General features: G+C 39.7%; 1 protein-coding gene across 7 annotated transcripts in view; it reads right to left on the bottom strand.

Annotated features, from left to right (window-relative positions):
- Positions 1-19,265, bottom strand: part of MDFIC (MyoD family inhibitor domain containing) — a 52,246-nt gene extending 32,981 nt beyond the window's left edge. For 3 of the 7 annotated variants that reach the window (XM_005502952.3, XM_065048779.1, XM_065048780.1), the window contains exons 1-3: positions 19,110-19,265; positions 16,785-16,940; positions 3,330-3,461 (exon numbers count right to left, since the gene is read on the bottom strand). In XM_005502952.3, the coding sequence (XP_005503009.1) occupies positions 3,330-3,461; positions 16,785-16,875 (223 nt within the window). In that variant the 5' untranslated portion in view covers positions 16,876-16,940; positions 19,110-19,265. The other 4 variants (XM_065048776.1, XM_065048777.1, XM_021288266.2 and 1 more) reach the window with 4 other exon arrangements.
- Positions 19,266-19,739: the final 474 nt, after the last annotated feature.

The raw sequence follows: 19,739 nt of genomic DNA, 5'->3' as shown, positions 1-19,739 counted from the left end.
ACTCCAGTCATTCCTAAGATATTTGTGGTTCTCCCCTGACCCTTCTCCAGCTGAACACAATATTCCAGTAACAGTTATGCAAGTGCATTAACAATTAATACAGAAAGGTAATAACCAATTTCTTGTTTAGCTCTCCCCTGTTTATATGTCAGTACACAATAACCTTATGAAGCAGTAGTGCACTGGAAGCTAATATTCCTCTACCATGACTCTCAAACTCTTTTCAAAAATGATTAATTCGTTGGTTCAAGCTTCTGGTAAGATCAGCCATTCAGCCAGGATATTATGAAAGTTTTCATTCCGGGGACAAGAGATGCCCCAAAGGAGGTGGGGAAAGGGCTAATCTGGGGGAAATCTCATCATCTAGAGATGAAAAAAGGGCAACTTGAGAAAAGGACTGTAAGGGCAAGGTGAACTGAAAACGCCTTACTGTGGAAAATGAGGGCAGCATTTTAGTTTATTGATGTTGCCTGGTAAACTGAGTTCACAAGTGCAAATGAGAAATCATACATAATGAAGTCATTACAGAGTCTCTAACACTGGACTTCATTGTTGCTGTGCCAGTAAAACTGACTGATTAATCTTCTTCCATATAACAGCAGAATAAAACAGCTGCAAACAAGGAAAATCTTGGAAATTAAATGTTGGAAACATTTATAAAGTGAAAACTAAGGCTAACACAAATGGAGTATGTATCAACTGTGGGGGTGGAAAACAATCTGCATGGGAAAAAAAGGAACTGAATCATTAAAATAGGGGTGAATTGTTGTTAATATCTGAGAAAATTAAATTATGCACTGCCTAAAACAATTTTAAAATTTTCTTTAGAAACAGTTTTGAAGTAGACTGTAATGATCAAAACACTGTTTATTTCTAACCTAAAGCTTCTTTCAATATGCAATATATTGCAAACTTTAGTGGGGTAATATATCTGGTTGAATCATAGCCATTCTGAGCTACAATGCTTGTCATTTAAGGTGAAATAACCAAGTAACATTTGTGATAAACAAGCTTCTCTTTGCTGTACTTTTTCTATTTTTCGAACTTCAGTTAATAGGTAGAACAAGAAGTAACATTTTTGCAAGGTACAAGAAGTACTTGTAATTGAAGCAAACACAGTTTCTCAAGGTTTTTTTTAAATAGAACAGACTCTCCTACTCACAGCCACAGCCCACCCTCTCCAAAACAAAGCATACACACAGAAAACTTAAATATGTATATATATCTAGATCTAAAAAAAAAAAAAAAAAACCACAAACAAAAAAAAAACAAAAACAAAAACAAAAACAAAAACAAAAAAAAAAAAAAAAAAAACACATGAAGCTACTTCCATTTTTCACATTTTCACATTTTTTTTTGTTTCTTCCATCTAGAAGACTTTGGTCTTAAAGGTTAAAAAAAACACATGTTACTTTGAAAGAAAGAGAGATGTGCATCATAACAGCTACTCAAACATGTATTGCAACAAAACCGCTACTATACAAAACACTGTTTAAAGACTAGGAGTTTCAGAAACTTCTAGTTTCCACCTAAATTTGCTTTTCACAAAGTCAAAGGTAAAACTGTTAGTGACTCCAGGAGAAGCACAGTTATTCACAGTGCAGCAGTGCATCACACATACATACTTACCTCAAAAATGTATCCTATCTTCACCTTTTTTCCTGTTACTTTTTTAAATTCAGTTAACCTTCCCATCACAGAGACATATAATTGCATACAACTGTCAACTCAGTTTACCCCTCCTTCATTGCCAAGGACTTGCAAAACCTGCTGCAATTTCTAATATACGTTGAAAAAGTTACCTTTTCCTCTCCGGCTTCCCCAGCGCAGCTGCTGCAGTATATTAGAATAGAGAAAGCAGAGCTCCACCCTACTGTCCTTGGTCCTTTCCTCCATAGTTCAGGCACACTGCTAACTGCTATGAAACAAATCTGCTTTCCCACAGGTCTGGGAATAAGGAAGCCTCTAGGAAGATGGAATGAGGAGGAGGCCACTCCAAAAGCAGCAGATGCTATATGTACCTTCCCAGGTCCCCCACACAAACACAAAGCAATTGCTTGTCCAGAGATAGTCCAAAATAATAACCTTTTGGGATTAAGTAAACTCTCAAACTGTGCAGGAAAATTCTCCCTCTATAGCCCTTTAAGATTTTTTTCTAAATTGTCAGATCAATATCTGACATGATAAACTCAAGTTAAGGGATCTAGATTACTATTCAATACCTTAAGGGTATACATATTTACTGGGATTCATTATTTAGAAAAAAAGGATTAACTGAGATTTGGAAAGAACTTTAAATGCTAACACAATGTTCAGAAAAAGTTGATTGCATAGATAAGATTAAAAACAAAACAAACAGATAGCTCCAGAGAAAATCACCAGTTACAACAACTGACAGATTCAGAAATATCAATGTAGCCACTGGGTATCGTGTAGTACGTGCGGAGCGTAAAGACAGGCTGACCCTGAAGTGTGTGGTCAGACAAGGATCCCAGAGGGCTGGAGCACCACTCGGCATTTAGTCCATTTGCTTTCTGAATACACCCTATAATTAGAGCACAGTTTCTCATGCTGCCCCTCCCTTGAGCAACTCACTTCCAAGCATTCACAGAGTTTTAAAGTAGTATTAGCTCTGGCAATTGACAGAAATATTTTTGCCTCAGGAGGGTGCAATTCTGGATGATCATTTGGACAGCATATGATCTTCAATTCAAGACTGAAAAATGAGAGTAACCTTGCATACCTTTTGGGGTTTTAAAGCATCCAAGACATGCACTCGGAATGCAGACTTGTAGAAGCTAATTTCTAAAAAAACACAGTTCAATAGCATAGGCCTAAACCCTTGTCTTACAGCATTCTTCTAGTTTTGAAAGAAGTAACTACTTTAAGATTCAAAACTCCTGACAAATTTACACCTGACCAGTACTCATTGCATCTGGGAGCAACTGCTCTCAGTTTACCATTTAAATGTATAACCTGAGAAATCAAAAACAATGATACCTCCTAATACAGTTGCATACTGCAGCTCATGTGCCTACTAAATATACAGATCTCATTAAGAACAATAAGAGGAAAATATGACATTAACACTTTAAAATGTAGATGCCGGAGAGGTCTGTATTACACTGCACCACTCAAATCACACCTTTCTTTGATCTCACTGCTTATGTATGCTGACAGAAGTCATTCCGGGAAATAAATTTGGTAGACATGCATTACAGTTGCAACACAATTGCATTTGACACACATTTAACTAAGTCAACAGGCAGTATCCCATTGCACTGTGAAAGCAAGCCTAAATGGCAGCAATTTGTTCTGGAAATACTTACTTCTGATGAGGTCACCATCAGTGCGATTTTCCCAGACGGACTGGTCCTGTATCTCTGGTTGTATACTTTGGTTACTGGAAGGCTGTTTTATGTCTTTAACTCCTGCCCCGGTATTCTCTTGGTCAGTTTTTTCTAAGTCAAAAGAAAAGATATAAGTTTCTATGGTATTTTTCCTCTACGTGAACAAAACTTATCTCTGAAAATTAAAACTAAAAGAGCATAAAATATAACTTGTCTCATGTAGTTTCCTTAGAAATAATTCCTATGAATTTTCAATTTGTTTCTTGTCCAGATCAAAATAATTCCTCTTTAAGATAAAGACTTCTTGTACTGTGTTTAATCATACCAAATAATACACAACAAGTTTTGTATCAGCAAATTACATTTGAGTTTGTTTATATTTATTTACCTTTCACAACATCTTTGGATAAAAATTCGAAATGCTATGTCACACCAAAAAAACATTGGGTTTGCCCAGGTTCATGTGGCTCTGGCATATAAAAGCCACAAGAACTCCACAAAAGTCTGTTCTCCATTATTTACAGCTGAACGCATAATTAAAGACAAATATTCAAAACTTATTAGTACAGAAATTCAGAATTTTTTATAACACAATTACCATTTTTTTGTTGAAAAAAATAGCTTTTAGAAGTCACTCCTGAATAAAAGGCAACATTTAGCATATGATGAAAGGAAAAATGATTTCTTCTCTCCAAGTATTTAAAAGATGTAGGGAAACTTCCATGGTAAGGTTATCTGAGGGATTTTTAAGCTTATTTCACAAGATAGCAGATCTTGTTGTTTTGATTATTTTGCCAGTTAACATACACAGACCTGCATTTTCTCAAAGCAAAGTGGCAGCTTTCATTTTTGCCATCATTATTTTTTTAATAGACAAATTCACAGATAAAAATCTTTCTCTTCTTGATTGCTACAGGTTTTTCCTACTGGCATTCGAGGAATATCCAGATCTGGAATTACTTTGTTCATTATTCGCAGTGACAAATTATCAGTTTATTTTACTTACTAGAGGGATCTGTAAGACACTAAATATTTTAAGTCTTGAGTATTTTTTGAGTATGCGTACAACATTTAATATTTATAGTAAATCTAAACAAGCAACTGTTGAAAAGTCTGTTCACTCTATTTATTTGTTTCAAACAAGAATGTGTTTATAAACCACTTATCACAATGTAACGATACCATGTCCTCTAGTAAAGCAATGATTCCAGTCCCAAGACACAGAAAAATCACTTATTGCTACTGTGACATATTAAAGGTTAGTTTCTTTATGTAACCAACAGCAGTTTGATTTTAAATCCTAACTTTCTGCCTTTGTTATCCACCCTATTAAACTGAGGTATTGAACATCACTCAAAATAATATATGCCATATTGTATGTATAGTAGCATGTGCCTTCAAGCACTGTTGCTCCCCTTCTATTAATTTCCTCTGAAACGTCTGACCCAGCTACCTCTGCGGTACTTATTTCTCAGTGCTCCCTCCCATGATTTCTTCAACAACTTCTGAATATTTCCTCAAGCCCATCCTGAGATGAACTGTTTCACTGCGATTTATATTAAGTTACTGAAGTTATTGGGAAGATTCCATTGACTTCAATGAGTTTTGGATCTTGCCCTGATGACTTAATCTCACCTAGATACTCCTACTAGCCTAAAAAAAGAAAACCCACATGGATTTTTTTCAACCCCTTTGACAGACATTAGATACAAATTATTTCTACCTTACATCTATCAGATACAAATCCTGATGTATTGAAGTACGATGATTTCACCGGTGCTGTTCAGTATTAGGTGCAAATGTGTTTCAAAAGTGCTTTGAAATGGGCTGAATGAAAGTAAGTAGTGTCCTGGAGAGATGTGGTGTAAAAGCACTCGTCTTTCCACATAGAGTAAGCTTAAATGGGCTATTTTAAGATATTTTGCTCTTAAATTACTGCAGTAACAACACCAAGATTACAACAATATCTACCTGGTAGTGGCAGTACAAAACTGCAGAGTTACTGTATACAATTTCCTTGTATAGGTTATGACATTTCAGAGCCTTACTATTTCATGTAGTAAACAATGAACGGCTCTAAGGAAATATTAATGCTAATATTATGGGACCCCCAGTGTCCTAGATTATATTTTTATCTAGGAAGTCTGAAGCAGTGCAGAATACAGTCAGTCATCATTATTCATAGGGATTTACTTTTTATTCTTCTGCTTGTTTTAGGTTCAGTATCTTTCTCTCTCTCTCTCTCTCATTTTTTTTTTCTAGGTAGTTTGTATGTGTAATTTTCATGTTTACTTTTATTATTCTAGCTGGATATGGTAAACAGCCAGTCAAAACCACATAAATGATACTAACAGTTAAAAAGAAAGAAGAAAGAGTCACTATTAAACAGTAAAAATAAAATAAAAAAAAAATCAGTGTTGCAATTGAACAGCAAACAATTTTAATAGGAAGTTTACAACAATTCACATTAATTACCTGTTCTTTGACCTATTGAATTCAAGTGAAGACTTCATCATTAATGTGCATGACAGCAACTTACAACATTAAACATGTTTTCTTTGCACAGAGCAGCCCATCTCTGGGCAGATGCTGCTCTGTGGCTGTAGTGACCCCAGGCAGCAACCAAGGACCACACGGCCACTCCTTTAATCCCCAGCCCCGCATGGGACAATGGGAGAGAACAGAAAGAGCATGAGTGAAGGAATTCATGGGTCAAGATATAGTTCAATAAGTGAAGGAAAGAAGAAGAAGAAAAAAAAAAACAATAGTGATGCAAGGGAAATCACTCACCACCTCCCATAAGCAGAACGATGCCAAAACCAGCCTCTAAGCAATAGCTGTTTCCCCCAAGCAACAGCTACCTCCCCCAAAACCTGCTCCCCTCAGTTTTTATTGCTGAGCATGACATTATATAGAATGGAATATCCCTCTGGTCAACCTGAGCCAGCTGTCTGGGTTGTGTCCCCTCCCAATCCCCTGTCCACCCCCAGCCTACTCTCTGGTAGAGTGGGAAATGAAAAAACCTTGATGCTGTGCCAGTGCTTCTCAGCCACAGACAAGCCACTGGTGTGCCATCAACCTTGGTTTAGTCACACATCCCAAACACAGCACCACAGGAGCTGCTATGAAGAGAATTAACTCCATCTGAGCCAGACTTAGCATGATGGGTCTTTAGAAAACATAGACCATAAACCATTTGAGATTTTTTCATACATCCTTTTTGATGCATCAGAACACTGAAAACATACAAACACTGGTGTCCTGACTGATTATTTGGATATTTTTCTAGAATGTGCACCAGGTCTCAGTTTTAGTATGAAGGAATGTCTTGATTATTCCCTATAATACATAGCTGATGATGGGATCATAACACTTTTTTTTTTTTAACTCTGAAAGTGCAACTACAACATAGCAACTACAACCAATCATAACATGAAGACAGCCTCAAGAATAATCTTAAGTCTGTGTTGCGTTATGTCATTATTTTTGTGTTAGGTGCATAAGTATAATGGTTAGAGTTTACAAGTCCAGTAAGAATTAAACAAAAACTTTAATCTTCTGTGATGTGCCATGCTTGTGGCAGAGCAGCTTTAATAAAGCCTACAGCTGGCACAAATACTAATGACTGGATCTGGCCATAGACAGGTTGGCTTTTTTCTACTGCATCTTCAAATAAATTTATAACAGTTCTCTGTTTCAATCAAGCTTAACCTTAAGAACTTTTATGTAATATTTCCATAGTATTTTAGCTTCTACTTCCTTTTGTATACCCTTCTATTCTCATGTGACTAAACTCCAAAACTGACAGCCAAGAAGTAAAAGAGATGCTCTTCCTAGCAGTGGGAAGAAAAGACTCATTATGTTCTGAGTCTTGCAGTGCTGAGGTAGAAATACAACCCCTCCTCAAAACCGCAGTAAGTTACTCTAGGTCATGTCACAAAAGCCACATAGTCTTCTTACCTATCACCATGCAGCACCCTCACCAGCAACCTTTGTGCCTACGTACCTCTCCTAAACTAACAGTAGTCCCTGAGCTGAAGAGCTTCCAGCCAAAAGCCCCGTGGGAGTGACACCCTCACAGAGTACCCTGTGATTTACCCTGAAGGTAAGCATGGGCACAAACGCTACTTGTGTAGAGATTAATGCAAGCTTAAGGTTTAAATAAGGAAGAGACACAACATGCTGGTAAAATATAGAATTGAGTTACCAACCAAAATCATATCAATATTACAGACAACTGGTAAGCCGCTCTGTGAAAAAATTGAAAATTTTAATCACATCTCCAAATTGCTCTTTAATTAATTAAGTGAACAAAGTGAACTCCTAACTTTTTGTTATTTGGAATTATTGAAATACATATAAATCACTTTTATAGTACATATATTCATTTTATCATAATCTTGCTATGTTTATTTTTAAAATTACACAGCAATACATGTATTTCATAGAATCAAAACTTGTTTTCACCATTCAGACTATTGTAACACCGATTGTTAACTCCTTTTTTAGTTTGTGCCTCTGGTTACATGCATTTTTGTGCATCATGACAAATACATTCTACAAGACTCCACCAACAGAACAGTGTCAGCAGTCCGGGTCAGCAACAAGGCTACTATTACAATAGCCCTATCAAAAAGGAAGTTTAACAAATAGCCACAACTGTCAAGAAAGACCTAGATATAGTTAGGCAAGAAGGGTATACAATGCAATCTCTCCAGATCCCTTCCAATCCTGTCTTCGATGTCTTTATAAAGTTGCTGGGATACAAATCAAACTAATTCCTGAAAATTTCTTAGAACATCCCAGTGAAGTATCCCTCTTTTCAGAGCTATATTTATTTGTTCTCTATGATAATGTAGAGCATATTGAGTGGACATCAAACTACTACACAAAACTGATAGAAAACATAAAAGATATAGGTAATGGATCACAGTATCACAGTATGTTTGGGATTGGAAGGGACCTCAAAAGATCATCTAGTCCAATCCCCCTGCTGGAGCAGGAATGCCTAGGTGAGGTCGCACAGGAACATGTCCAGGCAGTTTTTCAATGTCTCCAGAGAAGGAGACTCCACAACCTCCCTGGGCAGCCTGTTCCAGTGTCTGTCACCCTTACTGAGAAGTAGTTTTTTCTCAAATTTAAGTGCAACCTCTTGTGTTCCAGCTTGATCCCATTACCCCTTGTCCTATCATTGTTTGCCACCGAGAAGAGCCTGGATCCATCCTCATGGCACTCACCCTTTATATATTTATCAACATTAATAAGGTCACCCCTCAGTCTCCTCTTCTCCAAACTAAAGAGACCCAGCGCCCTCAGCCTTTCTTCATAAGGGAGGTGCTCCACTTCCTTAATCATCTTTGTTGCCCTACGCTGGACCCTCTCCAGCAGTTCCCTGTCCTTCTTGAACTGAGGGGCCCAGAACTGGACACAATATTCCAGATGGGGTCTCACCAGGGCAGAGTAGAGGGGAAGGAGGACCTCTCTCGATCTACTAACCACCCCCCTTGTAATACACCCCAGGATGCCATTGGCCTTCCTGGCCACAAGGGCACAGTGCTGGCTCATGGTCATCCTGTTGTCCACCAGGACCCCCATGTCCCTTTCCCCTACACTGCTCTCTAATATGTAATTTCCCAACCTATACTGGAACCTGGGGCTGTTTCTGCCCAGATGCAGGACTCTACACTTTCCCTTATTAAATTTCATTAGGTTATTCCCCGCCCAACTCTCCAGCCTGTCCAGGTCCCGCTGGATGGCAGCACAACCTTCTGGCGTGTTAGCCACTCCTCCCAGCTTAGTGTCATCAGCAAACTTGCTGATAGTACACTCTATTCCCTCATCTAAATCGTTAATGAATATATTGAATAATATTGGCCCCAGTACTGACCCCTGAGGCACTCCACTAGATACTGGCCTCCAACTAGACTCCGCACCATTGACTACCACTCTCTGGCTTCTCTCCTTAAGCCAGTTTGCAACCCACCTCACTACTCTATTGTCCAGACCACACCTCCTCAACTTAGCTGTGAGGATGCTGTGGGAGACTGTGTCAAAGGCTTTACTGAAGTCAAGGTAGACCACATCCACCGCTCTGCCATCATCCATCCACCTTGTTACATTCTTATAAAAGGCTATGTGGTTGGTCAAGCATGACTTACCCTTGGTAAAGCCATGCTGACTGCCCCTAATAACCCTCTTATCCTTGATATGCCTTGAGATGGCACCAAGGATAAGCTGTTCCATTACTTTCCCAGGGACAGAGGTGAGGCTGACCGGTCTATAATTACCTCCTTCTTGCCCTTTTTGAAGACTGGAGTGACATTTGCTTTCCTCCAATCCTCGGGCACCTCTCCCGTTTCCCAAGACTTGGCAAAGATGATGGAGAGTGGTCCAGCAATGACTTCAGCCAGCTCCCTCAGCACCCGTGGATGCATCCCATCTGGACCCATGCATTTATGGATGTCCAGACTATTTAATTGCTCCCTAACCCAGTCCTCATCGACTAAAGCAAACTCCTCCATTGACCTGGCTTCATCCGGGGTCTCAGGGGTACAGAGCTTCCCAGGACAGCCTCCGGCAGAGTAGACAGAGACAAAGAAGGCATTCAGTAATTCTGTCTTCTCTGTATCTTCTGCCACCAGGGCACCCACCCCATTCATCAGTGGGCCTACATTGCCTCTGGTATTAGTTTTATCTGCTATGTATTTGAAAAAGTTCTTTTTGCTGTCCTTGACCCCTCTCGCCAGCTGTAATTCTAAGGAGGCCTTGGCTATCCTAGCTGCCTTTCTACATCCTCTAACAGCAGCCTTATATTCTTCCCAAGTGGCCAGCCCCTGCTTCCATGACCTGTACATTTGCAGGATGTATATTTGCAGGACACACCTCAAAAAGCTCAAGTCTTTAACAACTTTTCTTCTGCAAGTGCTTGCCCATTTGTACACTCCCACTCCAGTTGCCCCCACAAGCACTGATCCATCTCTTGACTTTACTCAGAAATGGGTCTCATCATGTTCAAATGTGGCATCGTATCTTAACGCATCAGTAACTACATAATATTGAATCTTTGAACATGCAAAGAAAATGGCAACAAGTGTCCACATTAAGTGGGTTACATGTCCTCAGAGTGTGATAAGCATCTTCTTTCTGTTCATTAGATGACGCATAAGCCTACATACAGGCTCAGTCATCTCTTCCAAGCATGTGAACTATAGGAGTGTTCAACGAGCAACAGGACAAACTGGACTTGAGAAACAGGTTTGGAGTTTGTCTATTGACACAGCAACACTGCAGATGTAAAATGAGTGAAAAATCCTGTTGCTGCAACAATAGACGGCTTTGTTGCTATGTCACATTCATTTTCTGATCACCAACAATGTGGTGGATTGCACCAAATAACAAGTAAAGTAAACAAGTAAACAACAAGTAACAAGTACAGCTACTGCTGGGAAAGGCTTCTGGAAATCTGAGGGCATCAGTCTCATAAAGGAGAGAAGGACAAGCAGAATGGACTGGCACAGTGGAGTCATTGTGATCTCCAAAAATGCAGAGTCAGGAGCAGTCCAACAGTTTTACTGTTTGAGGGTAGAGGAATGATGGAAGCACAGGGCAAAGGTTGCTTAGGCACCTAAATTTGACCTAGGCCCTGGGATGTAAACACGAATCTTTGGAAGGCCTGAGTTATCCCTGAACAAGCAGATACAGATTTAAATATACATGTGCAAAGCTCAAACCACTCTAAATGGAATTTTGTTCTTCAAAGAAAAGAGAAACTAAAAAAAGAAAAAAACTAGGGGGAATAAAAAAGTTGAAGAATGTTTCCAAAAGGAAAGGTAACAAAACGATTCTCTGTCTCAAGCCTCCAGCCGCTGGAAGGGATTGGAGAGCATGTGGCAAACACTGCATTTCTAACACATTTCCTTTGTTCATTAATATCCTCGCTGGCAAGGAACCACTGAGGATACTATTTCCTAATGAAAATTCCACTGTTCACAACAATAACACAAAGGAACCACAATAATACCAGGTTTCACAATGCAACCATTAACAGAAACACCCACCAGCTACTTCATGAAATGCCCAAAACTTTCAGGCATTTCACATAACCAGTAGGTTCAACTGTGCTATTCACGTAACAGAATGCCTATTCCAGTTCATGATTTGCCTAATTAAAATTGGTAATCCAAAAATTATGGAGTTGGAAGACTCCATTTACATGCTTGATTGTTTTAAATCAAAAATAACTAATTTGTTTTTATTTCATTTCAATGGCTTTTACTTAGATGTCTCATTGCAACTTTCAATGGCCTCAAAAATGCCACTAAAAAAATAAGCCTTTGAAAATTACAGCAATTCAACTGAACTTATTGGAAGGCTCTTACACAGAATTTTCCAGGTGCAAGCTATGGAACAACTATGAATCTACTACAAGTTTGACAGCCCTGGACAAATTTAAGTCAAGATGAATTAAAAATTACTAGCAATATGCAAATAGGTACTCTGCACTATTAAAAGCATTAAAAAGTTCAAATACATAAGTGAAAACATCTTTTCACAATAATCACACTAATTGTTACGTTGTCAGTTATTAATTTATGTTATTCATGCTACAATGTTTCATATGGGTACAAAACTAGTTTCACCTATGTGCTAAGCTTTACTTGGTGGCTATGACGTATTAGCAACAGCATGGGCCAATAAAATTGAGTCAGTACAGTGCAAGAGTTGATTTTAAGGACAATTCCATATTACACATGTTCCTGGGGCTTTTTACTTTGGACTAGCTCTCAGTTTTAATCTCAAGGACTGAAGGGTTACTAGTGGTTGGAGTATATTAGGCACATTCCTGCAGTGCATCTCTCGGATTATTTTGTCCAAAAGGAATCCAGTCCAGGTCACTCCCCAGGATCATTCCACTATGCAAACCAAAGCGGGGGCGAATAGGGGATTCACTTCAAAACCGCACTGCTGATCCAAATGAAAACACCAACATAACACACTCATTGCTGAATGCTACTTATTAGGAAAAAAAACACAAGTGTTTAAAACAAAGAAAAATATAACTTCTGAGGGCCTGGAACATTTGAGAATAATTATTCTGATATAAAATTAGCCTATGAGATGGAACAAAAGTATTTCAAATTTGATGCAAGACCTTTACAGTCAATTTGATGAAATACAAGTCTATCACACCCATGTGGACATGAATCACTTTACTGGAACGGCATGCACGTGAAACTGAAAGCAGAAGTATGTTTTTATGACAAACCAGAGTTAGACATTTATGAAGGTTTTAAGTATTTTAGTCAGTAACGTTCAAAAAACATCTCAGTACTGACAGGTAGTGATGAAACAAATTAACACAGATTCACTCAACTCTTGTAAGATTGCAAGTGGGAACACAAATGTAGAGTAAGTATCTGCTAAGTGTGAGCAATCTGAGTGCACTGGTTAACGGTTAAAATAAAAATCCATTACTCATAACTAAGGCACTGCTGGTAAAGTGCAATAATTATGGTGATATTAATTGTTGTTGCCTGAAGAATGTTCAAACACCCCCTGCAGTAAGTCTTCTGTCACCCCATCTCATCTAGTCAGCACGTTCCTTTAGTGATCCTCATCATGAAAACACTTGAACACAGAAAACATGAAGAGGTTTGAATCATGTTCTTGAAAAAAAGAACATGCTCTTTGTACACTTCTGAATGGAAGTATTAGTTGCTGAATATGGTTTCTTCAGACGCCAAATCAGAACTGCATCTCCATCCAGCAACAGTGACATGATTTGAACCAGAGGGAATGGTCACTTATAGAACTTGGCCCTTAATATTTCTACTAGACTTCTCCATCCTCCTTCCCCACCCAATTAAAAAAAAAAAAAAAAGTAAATTCTAGTGGATTTCCATCATCTGAAGGGTCATTAGAAAGTTCTTATAGTTGAAGTGCAATTATCAGTCTCAATTTCATAATAGGTTTTTTTGTTATTTTATTGATTTTCTTTCTAAATTGATAAAGCTAAACATTGTTCACTTGTTATTCTACGTTATGTGTAGTTACCAACAAACAAAGGTAAAAGCATTCCAAATATTTTATAGGTGACAGCCTTATATGTTCTAAAATGTGGTCTGACGCTCTAAATATAGTTCCATGTTCATTGAATTTCTCTCTCATATTCAATGGTTTATTCAAATGCAGAGGATTTAAGGAAAAGGTCTACCCACAGTCCAGGCAATAATCATGACATGACCTCTAACATACAAAACATTTTCCTTAAAGCAAAGGGGCTAATGGTCACTAATTGTCACATTCCTTGCTAAGGGAGATTATTTTGGTACCTGCTTGTGGAGAAAATACTTGATTACAGCCAAACTGAAGTGGTCCAAGCACAGAGATTACGTCACTCATCAACTACATTTACACAACACACAGGTAGAAGTAGTCATAATTTGATTCCAAGGCCTATGGAGCTACAGGAGAAGAGAGATGGCATGACCAGGATCTTCAGCAAGAGTGCATGAGTAGAGCTACACTTTGGAAAGATGTGGCAAAAATTACCTAGATGTTTGCAGAAATTAGATTAAACCTTTCATCCTGTAGTCTGTGCCTTAGACCACCAGACTCTTTTGGCACAGAAAATGGTTTAAAGACTGCAACTCAGTACTGACATTGCCACAGAAGAAGAGTCTACGATTTCATTTGCTCTCTCTGATAGCACACTAGTTGTGGAGGGTTAAAGTCCAATAATCTCACTAATATTTCTGCATTAATTAAAAAATGAACTAACAAGGAAGAACAGTGATGGAGGGGATGTTGAGAAAGCATGTTGGTTACACACAAAAATTCTTTTAAGTTGCGAAAGCCAGAGCATGTCACATCTGTAGGCCAAACTATGGCCCAACCCCACAGCCCACAACTGATGTATATCCCTGCAATCTGATTAAGCTTTATTACTTTTGTCTGGTTTTTAATTAGGTTGTGGGATAGCTATTGGTTGAGTATCTAAAACTCAGCTGAAGTTTCTTTTCCTTTCATGGAAAAACACAATTCAGCTTCAGCATCTGGATGTATGATAGCAAGCAAAAGGAGCACTTTGAAGATTTGGATTTTTTTTAATGATACCTTACAGAACTACAGAATAGAAGTTTGGTTTTACGGTATAAGGTAACTATATCAGTTAAAAGAAATACAGAAAGCATATTAAAGTATTCTGTTACCAATCAAAAAATTTTTTCTCATTAGAATGCACTTAACACTTTATTATATGTACAACCTAAGCCTTTTTTTTTTTCTGATTAAGGAATCTTTATTCCTAGGTGGACAGAGATTTCAAATATCTCACTGTAAATATATGGAGTCATCACATAAATGTGATGAGGTGATTCTAAGTAAAGTAGTAATTATTTCAAATTATGGCAGATTTTTCCAAATACCTCAAGCCTATTTCCAGAAATAATATGAATTTCAATGACAGCTTTTAAAATTATCGCCAAATTCTAGAGAAGTCAGTGTACTTTTGCATGTCCTGAGGGTTGTATAGAAAGAATAGGGGGTGTTGAAAGTCCCAGACATATTATCTTACATCTTCAGTCCTGGAATATCTGGGCTACCTTACCCTGTAACCACACACTGCAAAGCTGACAACAGAAATGCTGGAATATAGACTGGAAATGTTATGAACTCACCTCTTCCTCTTTCCACCCCCATTTCCCCAACAGACTTAGGCTAGAAAAAAGCAACAAATATCCACAGTTATCCTTAAATCTAAGTTCATTAGGATAAAAAGCTATGTATTTGAATGCTGAAATCTGTAAAAAAAAAAAAAGTCTTGCTTTTCTGTGAACCATACATACACTTTAAAATTGAGCACATGCCTTGAAAGGTGTGGCCAGTGAGCACATCTGAACTAATACATTACACTTGTTTGTACCTTACTGATCCCTAATAAAATAACTTTATAAACCTCCACCTCAATAGCTGTGAGCTGTAATTGTGTGATTCAGACTTTCTATACATGTCTTGTCCATGGGCAGATCAGTATTCATTTCCTTACTTTTCGTAAGAAGAAGAGCACGTATTGAAAATCTTACAAAATGAAATCACATAAGACTTTATTTCATAGTGAAAACTCAATTTAAAGTGGCACTGTAAGAATGAGACCACTTTCCAGGCAAGTTAGTTGACTGACTTAAAACTTCAGTAACTTGGATGTATGGCCTACATGCAGAATTTAACCAGTGTGGCCACTTGATCACATGACAGATAAAAACAGCACACTGGAAATAAACATGTATCACACACACTGATTTTTCTGGCAAAAGCATGATTCTAACAGTTCAGTTCTGCATGCTTGATCTTCTGTATCTAATCTTTTTTATTATTATTATTTTTACTGTTTAGAAGTTATGAGTCATTCACTAGGACAGAAGAAAAACCTCAACAATAAGATAAGTATAAGCCAATTTAATGTGTCTCCCTGCCAGAACATTTTTTTAGTTAGCTACGGATACTTTCTGGTTTCTCAAACAAGTCTTCAACTTTGATTTCACATAGCTATGGATTTTCCAAGTTACAAAAACAAGACTGCATCTTTAATCCACAGTTGCACAACTGTATTACCAGGCTCCACTCCAGTTAACCACTTACAAATAAAGTTACAGTTTTTGAACAAGCTTATTTGTCTGTTCTTCAGAGACTTTTAAAACTCCTGTTGGAATTCTGGAAAACAAAGCTGTAACTGTAAACAAAAAACAATAATTGAGTCTCATCTTCACAGACCAGGACTCAGGAAGCAAACATATTTCCCTATTTTGAGGATAACCTGCAATATATGTTGTCAAACTTCCCTATATGAAGGTGACCGGAATATCAATGTATGCTGTGCCAATGCAAATAAGACATAACTTAAACAAATTTTCTTTAAGGTGAATGTACTTTTAAACTACCTTTTGAACAGCTGATATAAAGAAAGTTAATACTCTCAGAAACTGGTTTTAGCTGTAGCATCACAGAGTAATCTAAAAAAAAAAAAGCAAAGTGACCTCCAACCTGAACAACACTCCTGCTCTTGGATCAACCTTTCTCAATTTACTGCAAGACCTGGAAAGAGAGCTTTACAGGAAAGAGTTTCTAACCACAAACACAGGGCTGAGAAGAAAGCAATTTTTAAGGAGCAGCATCTGCCTCTGAATGACTGCTTTTTTTCAAGTAGTGAGAACCGGTGCTGACATCAGTGCATCTTTTTTTTTTTTCGTTTTCTACATAGGAATTTCTGGTTAAAACAATAAAGAGGTGGAAGTGAAAGTGTTACAGAGTTGCACCAAAGAGAGGAGGTCGGGGGGAGGGTAAAGAAAAGAGGAGTTAAACCCACAAAACAAATCAGTAAATGTATCATTCAAATAAAAGGCTCAACAATTACAGAGAAACTTTAAAGCAACTCACCTCGAGGGAGAGAGATCAAAGAACTCTTTTCAGTCGGAGCTTGCTCTGGCCCTTCAGGCCCCGGGGGAAGAGGTTCTCTCACGTGGGACATCTGCCAGCTCTATCACCAAGTAATAAAGAGCGTGCACCCCCCTCCAACAAAACTAACACTCGACCCTGAAGGAACAAGCAAATGAAAAGGCTCGTTAATGTATTTTATGCAGAAAACTCACGGCTCGGGGGCGAGGGATTGAGGAGGGACAGCAATGAAGCGGCGGCAACTTTGCGGGGCGGCGGCGGGCGCGCCGCCCGCCCCCCGCGGCGAGCACCCGCGGGGCCGGGAGGCGGCGGCCGCGGGGCGGGGGCGGCGGCGGGCCGTTAGCCGGGCGGCCGCGGGGGGTGCCCGCGGGGGGTGTCCGGGGGGGCCAGAGGGGCCCCATCCGCCGCGGCGGAGCCGGCCGGCAGCGCGGCGCGCCCTACCTCCGCATTTCCTCCCGCTCCGCTGCGGCGCCCGGCCCTCCTCCGCGCCCCGGCCGCGGGAACGTCCGCGCCGCTCCCCGAGCCGCCGCCGCTCCGTGTCCTCCGGCGGCCGCCGCTTCTCCCGCCGCCCGCCCCGCGCCCGCGGGCCTTCCCCCCGGGCAGGGGCGCGCACGCACTGGCACTCACACCCGTGTCCCCCGGCCGCCGCAGTCACTCCTTCTCCATCATTTCCGGACGATGAAACATCCCACCCCGGCTGGCGGCGGCCGCGGCTCAGGGCGGCGGTTGTGCAGGTCCTGCCGCCCGCCAGCGAGGGGCCCGAGGGCCGGGCTGGGCTGGGCTGTGCGGGGCTGGGATCGGGGCCGCTGGGGGTGGCCGGTAGGGCGCCTCGCTGCCCCCTGCCCTCAGCCGGGCCTCCAGCCACAGAAATTCCCCCAGGAGGCTGAAACCCGTCAAGCAGAAATAGGGTAGAAGGGGAAATTTAAAAAAAGCAAATCTGAAAGGGAGGCTTTCATGCCTGGACAGGGTTTGCAGCTGTAGCGCTTGGCAGCGGTGCAGGGGCACTTTTAATGGTGCAGCCGCCGGCTCCGAAGTTGCTCGCTGCGTTTATTGTTTGTCTTCAACCAGTTGCGCCTCTGGAGCCGGGTGGGCAGGCACGTGAAACGCCGTAGGCCTCCACGCCTGTCCTCCAGGGCTTTCCACCCTCTCAAAGATCAGTTCCAACAAAACCTAACCCTCTCGTGTACCTTAACTGGCAACATACAGATAGGTCTATAAGAAGGGTTTCAAAGCGGGCATACAAAAATCTTGTAAGGAATAGGAAGGATAGAAGAAGCTTTTTTCAAAAGTAAAACCCCAGAGAACAAACTACTTCCTCCACTACCACCTGCCAAGTGGTCTTACCTGTGCTTTCCCTATGTAAGAAATACATTTCTTTCCCATGGCACAGATTGACTTGATCATCAGCTTCATGATCCATTCTTGCCCACACCATGGAGTACTGCTCCACATCATGGTTCTTGTGCATGCTAGTGTCCATAAGACACGTGCTTTACCTTGCTTATGCTGTCACAGTACATCACATTTCTCTATAGAAGTGTGTCCATGTTTAAAATGTAATTTACTTAAAACTTACAAGCAGATTTTTTATTAGTCAATGTACTTTACTAGTATATGTCATTACAGTGTACAACTGGATGTCTTTTGGGAAACAAAAGTAGGAAGACAAAATACCCAAGTTATGAAATATCTACATGCTAACATAAGATGAGATAACTGATGGATTTTGATGTCATAAATGCTAAGGAGTATGCTCTGGTATTAAAAGTGCACTTCTTAAAGTTTAGCATTTCCCTGCAATGCTGGCAAAAAAAACCAGGAGAGAGGATAAGTACCTGAGCAGGAGTCATTTCTGTGTGACATACCACCCACTCCAGGGCCTCCTCTTATTTCAGAAATCATTAATAAATTTTGCACCACTGTATGGATTTATTATTGATCGTTATTGGAGCAAAAGGTAACAGTGTGATACAATTCATAAGAAATGCTATTTAAGGTGCATATACTTTCCTCTGAGAAAATACAATAGTTTTTAAGAATTTCAGTAGCCTAAGATGTTCCTTGGTACAACATAATATTTCTTTAAACCTTTTCATGACAAAATGGAAAAAATGTGCTATGTGTGGAAGAAGCTATGGAAAAAATCCATTTCTGGCACACAAAATTATTAGTGTACTGCATAATAATAATATTGGTCTCAATATCAACACGTTTCATCTATGAAAACATTGCATAACTTTCCGTAGTTCCTTCCCTCCTCACTGTCCTGGGGGCAGAGCAATTGAGACATAAGGTAGAATGACTTACCTAAGCTCCCAAGTGAGTCAGTAGCAGAAGAGATGTTATGACTCATACTCAATGTACAAGCTTGTGCTTTTCCCTCTGAAACTGGAAACACAGCAGAGAACAGTGGGAGGAGCAATAATTTAGCCAGCTACACCCTGCCTTCAAAATATTTCATTGGATAATAAATGCCTTTGAAGAACCGATAGCATCTAGAGTTGGTGTTTGTTTGGGTTTTTTTTAACCTTATCTATGAAACCCACATGGTAAACTTCATGACGTTCAGTTTATCTTCTTGTAAAAGATGGTGGGATGAGCTCACCCCACCAAGGTCCAACTGTGTAGCAGACTACATAGAGTTTAAAGCAACTAAGTGAATGGAAGAGTATTGCCATATTGCAACTGATGCAGTGGGAGACACCCCTAAGCAAAATCAGATTAAAAAATGGTAAGAGAATTCAGTTTACAAAAAGCACGAATCACTGAAATAGTGCATTAAAAATACTGTGCAATGCATAACACATTACATACCAAAGACTGTGATGACTGTAAAAAGATGGGTCCAGATGTGGTTACTGTTAATGAGATACCACAGACAGGCAAAGTTCATTGGCATAAGCAAACCATAACAGCACTTTCTGACAGTACTTAGTT

Source organism: Columba livia, chromosome 1 (assembly GCF_036013475.1).
Source record: "Columba livia isolate bColLiv1 breed racing homer chromosome 1, bColLiv1.pat.W.v2, whole genome shotgun sequence".
NCBI classification, from domain to species: domain Eukaryota; kingdom Metazoa; phylum Chordata; class Aves; order Columbiformes; family Columbidae; genus Columba; species Columba livia.
This window is presented reverse-complemented; position numbering and strand designations above follow the sequence as displayed.